Here is a 6,979-nt window from a genome sequence, read left to right on the forward strand (position 1 = left end):
CACCCAGGGCCCATCCCACCGGCCGGTTTTCGTCACCCGAAGGCCTTTGTGTCCGGAGGTGGAGTTTGGCCCCGCCGGGGTCTGATCGCGTGTGACGCGCGGTCACAAGGCCAATGGTTCTGAACTGATGAACCGCAAGCGCTCAAGGCCGCTGGATGGCGACGAGTGCTGTGGGGAGCCGCTCCCTCCCGCGCTCGCCGCCACGGCGTCGGCCCATGGCCCCGCAGCCACATCGCCCCGCACGCACAGCGATGCGCCGCAGTGGCCCGGTTGCAGCCAGGGCACCGCCTGCGCCGTGGACAGCGGCAAAGTGCGCGCCGATGAGATGCCAATAGCTTGGCTAGAAGCTGACGCAGCAGCGGTCTTGCACGGGATTCTGCGCAGTGGCCGCAATGGCGGCAAGTGCGCCGATGGCGTGAATGGCAGCGCCACCCTCGGCGCGGCCGCCGCGGCGCTCGTGCGGGCCGACCTGATGGGATGGCAGTCGCAGTATCAGCAGCAACAGGAGCAGCGGCAGGAGGAGCAGCAGCAGGAGCGGCGGCAGGAGCAGCCACAGGGCAACCACATGCAAGCAGACGACAGGGATGACGAGGGAGAGGAAGAAGACGACCTGGCGCCGGCCGCCTGGCGGCCGCCCCCGCCGCTGGCAGGCAGCGGCGCCGCCGGCAGCGGCAGCGCCGCCGACGGGGACGAGGATGGGCACAGCCCTGGCGCAGGCGGGGCGCTGATGGCGGCCGTGGCTGCGGGCGCGCCCGCGCCGCCTGGATGGCTGACTTGGGCGGTGGTGAGTGGCGCCAGCGGCCCGGCCGCAGCATGCATTGATATCAGATTTCAGCCCAAGCAGGAATGCAAGATAAACAACCCAAGCCGGCAGCTTGTGACGATGCTTGCTTTTGGCTCTGTTGTTTGGTGCTCCGCCGTGGCAGTTTGGGCCATTGGCCGGCAAGCCCGGTCTCATCCCTGTTGACCCCTCCACCACACCCCTCCTTGCCGGCTAAGGCCGCCATGACCTTGAGGCCACACCCTCCCATCGACACACCCACTCACCCACTCACAGGACACGCGCATCACTAAGACCGCCGTGAACCTCGGTGTGAAGATCCCACGGGCCATGCTTGAGTCATGGTGGCCGGGCAGCGTGTTTGCGCTGCCGGTGCGGCTTTCGGTGCGGCTGGTTGCGGATGGGCGCCCGTACGGCGATGTGACGCCCGTCAACCTGCGGTGAGTCATCAGATTGATCATAACCGCCAGATTGTGGCTGCATGGTGTGTGCGCGGGGGCGTGTGTGTGTGTGTGGGGGGGGGGGGGTCGGGATAAAAGTGCATGTGTGGCTGGGTGAAATATGAGCGGGTGAGCATGGACATTTTCACGTGCAACTGTGTTGACAGGCGGCAAACCTAGGAACGGGGGTTCACGACCAGCGGCGCTTGTCCCACACCAGCCAGCCGACAAACGGCGACGCATGAGCGCAGCCCCATGTTCAGTCGCCGGGCGGCAATCCCTCCCTCGGACCTCACTCAACAGCCCCGCTCAACGTGCCCGGCCCCGTCTTCCGCCCTCGGCCCCCCCGCCTCTGCCACGCAGCGCCGACCGCCGCTGGTCAATGGGCCGCCAGCTCAAGTCGTTCCTAGGCGCCCGCATCGTCCGCTATGCGCGCCTCGCCACCGACCCCTCAAGCCTTGAAGTCCACATCTCCACCGGCCACGACGCCGTCGCGGCCGCCGCAGCTGCCGCGGCCGCAGCGGCTGGCGCAGCCTCGGGCGCGCCGCGCGGGTGGCAGGCGTGGGGGATCGGGCACGGCGTCAGCGGGGGGTGTGCAGCGGGCAGGGATGACGACGACGAGGACGATGATGCCACCCAGGACCAGGCAATGCAGGCGGAGCATGGGGAGGAGTCCGAGCAGCTCGCGCTGGGGGCTGGGGCTGCAGTCGGCGCCGCCGCCGGGCCGGCGGCACACGCGCTGGCGCAGGCGCACCACGCCACGCACGTGATGGCGGCGGCGGCGGCTCTGCTGCAGGACCAAGGATCTGGGGCGCCGCCGCAGCTGCTGCACCAGCAGCAGCAGCAACAGCAGCAGGAGCAGCAGGAGCAGCAGCAGCACGAGGAGCAGCACGCGCCGCCAGTGGCGGCGGCGGCGGCGGACGACATTGTCAGGGAGTTTTCAGGGACTGCGCCGCACTTTGCGCACCCGCAGGCGCAGCAGCTGCTCCAGCGGCCCTCAAACGGCGCCGACGACGGCGCGGGGGTGGAGTCGGCGGCGGCCATCTTCTTGGCGGCCGTCAACGCGGCAAACTTGGCCGCGGCGATCGATGACGCGCGCGCCGCCGCGGCCGCGGGGCTGGGCTCAGGCGCGGCCGCGGCCGCGGCGCCCCATCCGCCGCCGGCCGCAGGGGCGCCACTCGCCAGCTTGGCCGCCGCGGCCGACGCGGCCTGCCGCCAGCCGCTGGCCGCGATCCGCGGCGGCGGCGGCAGCGGCAGCGGCAACGAGCGCCGCCGCGGCGGCGGCGGGGCTCGCGCAGCAGCTGCCGCGGCTGCCACCGCAGCGACGGCGGCGCCTGAGGACGGCCAGGCGGTCGCCGCGCGGCTGCGGGCGTTGCAGTTGCCGAGCATCGCGCCGCCGCATGTCGTGGACAATGTGTTTGCCGTGTCCGGGGTTGTGGCCGCGGCGCGCGAGGCCTACCAATCTGTCTATCAGATCGCCTTGGCCCTCGGCCTGCCCCCGCGCCGCCGCGTCGCGGCGTGCGCCGCGGCAAAGGCCGCGACGCGCGACGCTTTCGGGTGCGCGGCGTTCGTCAACGGCGACTTTTGGCTGCTGCGCGCTGCCTGCGGGCGCGGGGATGTGGACGAGGTGCGGGCGTGGATGGAGCAGCACGAGGGGGCTGCTGGTGCCGGCGGCGGCGGCGGCGGCGGCGACGGCGTGTGAAGCCCCGAGCGCCACCTGCAAGCGCACGCCTGGGTCTCGGGCTGCACGGCCCGGCTGCACGCGGGGAGCTGCAGGGAACGCCCGCTTGCGGCCTGCCGGCCGGCATTCACATGCTGACATCCGAGCCATCAAACACAACCACGCAAGCGCCGCAGCCCCTTCTGGCTGCTGGGGGCAGGCACAGCTCACGCCTCGTTGGGGGGCTCCCCCCCTTAAAACCCTCTGTTGTCCCCCCCTTTTGCTGTGAGCACCCAATTTCTTGGACGCATGCCATTCCATACGCGGCCCCGCCGCTGCAGGCGCCGGGCCTGCGCACTGAGGCACGCGGTCCCCTGCAGCCCGCTACACTGCAAGCGCAGGCGGCTGGGGCGCTGCCCTGACGCCTCAGGGTCGCGCCACGTATGGGCAACCCCCTTTGGGGTCGGGCTCGCACCACGCCGCGCCCTCCTCGATTCGCCCGCGGGCCCTCGTCCCCAGTTGGTTGCGTGTCGGTTTCGTTGCACACATTCAGGTTTGATCGATTTGCATCCAGTCTAAAACCGCCAACTGCCTTGAAATCACAGGGTGATTTGCTTTTAGACGACCTCACCGCTGCCTCGCCTTGCACCTCCGCCTCAGCAGCAGTCCACAAGCCTGCGTCCCGCCCATGCTTATGCCCTATTTGCCTTGCACACATGCGGCCAACTGGCCCAACCTGGGCGGCGGTGATATGCCCCCGCCCCCTTCGCAACAGCGGCTGGGCGGTTATGTATGCATCCCTCTCCCCTTTCATTGTCTTGACATTGCAGCATGTTTGTATATGTGCACTCGCGACGCCCCGCCAAGCAGGCGCGCGGCTGCTGTGGCCCGCGTGCCATGTGTGCACATGCTAATGCTGATCAGCCTCTGTGCGATTGGGCTGCACAGTTTGGGTGCATGATGTGTTTCGGAGCCGAGGCCACTGCAAGACAGGCGGGGGCAAGCAGTCGGGCTGCCCGCGCCGCGACCGCCGCTCCTTACGCCCATAGGCGCCATGCGGCGCGGCACACACGCACGCACGCACGCTGCGGCGTGAGTACTGCAGGCGCATGGCGAGGCGGCCACTCCATTCACAGCGGCCACTCCCTTCCGGCGCGTGCGTCTGGCTGCGCGGCCGCGCGCAGTTTCGCTGCTGCTTGGCTGCCCCTGCCGTCCCAACGTTGCCAGCCCAGCACATAAAAGTAGAAAAGCTGCACATATTCCCGCTGTTTCGGGCTCCTGGGGTGGCACCTCCCGCACGCCCCAGAGCGCGCCCAAGCCATCTGCATATCTGCCTCTGGATTACCTCCGCCATTTCAAATTGTGTGCAGCACTTCGCACATATGCAGCGCCTGACAACACCAGGCCCCTTTCTGCGCCCGCAGCCGCCCCTTCGGACTTGCTGTAGCACCCTTGCCCGTGAGGCGCAGCAAGGCGGCGGGCGCTGCGCTCTCCCGCGCCGCCGCTTAAATCAAACCCGCCTGCAATGCGCATCTGTTATGTGTTATCGCTCCCTGGCGGCAGCTTCGGGTTCGCCTGCACTGCAGTGCCCGCCCAGCCAGGTGCTCCTGCTTCGCACCTTTGTCCCTTTTCGACCTTCCTGGAAGCTGCAAGCAATCGCCAATTATTCACGCCGCGATTTTGCATGGCTGCGCTTGGATGTATGGTTGTGGGCCGTAACTGTTGATGACGAGCTTGCCAGTCGTATTCAAGGGGCCCAAGGGGATGTAGGACGGTTGGCCAGGGGTGCGGGCGAGGTAGAAATATGGTGAGAAACATCAACGCGGACACTAGGGATGTACTAGGGAATGCGTGCTTGGAGTGATCCACTTGCACAGAGGAAGTCATGGGCAGCACTGTGTGGTGTGCACAGCGACGACGGCCCTGCAGGCGGGGGAGGTTGTGAAGAATGGGAGGCCCCAAAACAAGTCTGGCACGGGATATGGGCAACCCACCATGACAGCCCAGGTGGCACCCCAAATCAGGCTGCACGTGATTTTTTTGCGCTTGACAAGCTGATGTGGGTCACAAATTGGAGCGGCCAGCTGTTGTGGTGACGATTCGTGGCTTGTGACCTTGCGTCCAGGCTGGTGACTGTGTTGCTGGGTAGCTCGGCTTGTGCTATTGTATGTGTGCGCTTTGTGGACAGTTGCTTGCTGCCATTTCGTGCCCCTGCCTTCTACTTCCGCCTCCCTCAAAATTCTTTCACAAAATCACAACACACATATGCACCTGTTACCCTTCCGACTGGGATCGCTGCTGGCTTGACCAGTGCCTCTCATGCCGTCAAACAAGCCAAGCCAGCGCAGCGAGGACATTGGCCGGTCTGTAAGGCAACGCAGAGCAACCCAAAGGGGCTGGATGAAAAGTTGCCCTGCTGAGCCCGGCAATGGTCTGTGCATACTGCATGCTGACTCAGATGGCGGGGCTGTGAAGGTAACCAGTGTACTGCGAGGGGACCGATGGTTGGCATGGGTGATTAGTCTTGCAGATTGTCCGAAATCAAGGATTACATCCCGCACGCGGGCCTTCTTCGGCTAGATCACGCGCAGTGCCACGGCCTGGCGGGCCTTTCTGAGATCAAAGACTCACACGTGACAGAAGCACAGCTCCAGAGTGATCTAAATTATAGCTGCAGCTCTCCTGTGCTTTGCGACCACACCGGGTTGTTGCAGCAGCTGCTCCCACACAGAGAGAACTTCCAAGTATATCATTTGCACAACGCAGGCGTGATTTGGCACGCGATGGAGCTGCTCGTTGTGCTGAGCGTAGCAGTGGTGAGTCCCGCTGCGCCGGGCCGGCCGCTACGTTTGCGCGCACGTCGCCTGGCCAACCCACGGCCGCAGTGCAGTACACCCGGTGTGGCACGGCTCGCCGGCCCCGATCATAGGCGCTGGTGGGGACATACGTGGCGAAGTCGATGCTGCAGTTCTTTGGCCGCTTGGACAGAGAGGTGGTGGCGCCTTTCCAGCCGCTGCTGGAGGACCCCGACTCGCTCAAGCCGGTGCGATTGTGACGGCGTACGCACATCTGCATGCGAGCGCATGCGAGCGCATGCAAGCAGCGCGCTGATTTCAGGGGTTGGCAACCAACGGAGGCGACGTCAGCAGGTGGTTCGGCGGCGGCGCGCCCTCGATAGCTACCGCCCGCTCGAGTCCCCGCGGCTCCCCCGCGCACCCACGCGTGCGGCGGCAAGCACAGCAAGCACCTCTTGCCGCGCCTGTGATGCCCGTTTGGATGCGCCGGCAGGGATTCAGGCGGGCGAGCACGGGCCCGCCTTTCTCCTTGTCGCCTTCCGCGCCCACGCCCCCGGCGCGCGGCCCCGCCGGCGCCCCCCCGTCCCTCGCGCGCAGCTGCCGCGCCCCTCCATCGCGTCGGAGCCCACCAAGAGCCTGTCCATCATAGTGCCGGCGTACAATGAGGAGGACCGGCTGCCAGCCACCCTCGACGAGACGCTCGGGTGCGCCGGCCCCGCCTCTGCCTCAACGGTTGGGGTAGGCCCGCTCACCGAATGGGCATGGCCCCAAGCGGTCGGATCGCCCATGCCCACCTTGCGCCATCCTGTTGGCAGTTGGAAGCCGCGTGCAAACACAGCGGCGCGACGGCCCGGCATCCTCACGTCTGTGCAGCCGCCGCGGGGGGGGCAGGCCTCTATAGTTCGCAACCGAGCAAGCCCCTGCCTCGGCGCAACCATAGCCCTCTCCCCGGCCCTGCTTCACACACATACACACACACAAACACACAAACACACACATGACATAAACAAACAACACCATCACCACCCCTGTGCACCCGCGCTGCGCGCGCGCAGCTACCTCGAGCGGCGCCGCAACAGGCAGGGCCCCGCGTTCACGTACGAGGTTATAATCGTCGACGACGGCAGCAGGGACGCGACGTGCAGGGTGGCGCTGGACTATGCGCGCCGCAACGGCGTCGACGCAGTCCGGCTGCTGAGGATGCCTCACAACAGGGGGAAGGTGGGGGGGCGGGAGGAAGCGCCGCTGGGTGACACCCAGGACTGGAGGGAAGCAGAGGGGGGTCGCGGAGAGCGAAGGGGGT

The 6,979-nt window shown here is 66.9% G+C and overlaps 1 protein-coding gene across 1 annotated transcript; it reads left to right on the forward strand.

Moving 5' to 3' along the window:
* Positions 1-325: 325 nt before the first annotated feature.
* On the forward strand, positions 326-2,923 carry MNEG_11285 (hypothetical protein; the record flags this gene model as incomplete). Its single annotated transcript, XM_014040243.1, has 3 exons — positions 326-784; positions 1,058-1,221; positions 1,585-2,923. The coding sequence occupies 3 exons, from the start codon at positions 326-328 to the stop codon at positions 2,921-2,923; spliced, it is 1,962 nt and encodes a 653-aa protein (XP_013895697.1).
* Positions 2,924-6,979: the final 4,056 nt, after the last annotated feature.

The sequence above is a fragment of the Monoraphidium neglectum genome (assembly GCF_000611645.1).
Source record: "Monoraphidium neglectum strain SAG 48.87 unplaced genomic scaffold scaffold02672, whole genome shotgun sequence".
NCBI lineage: Eukaryota > Viridiplantae > Chlorophyta > Chlorophyceae > Sphaeropleales > Selenastraceae > Monoraphidium > Monoraphidium neglectum.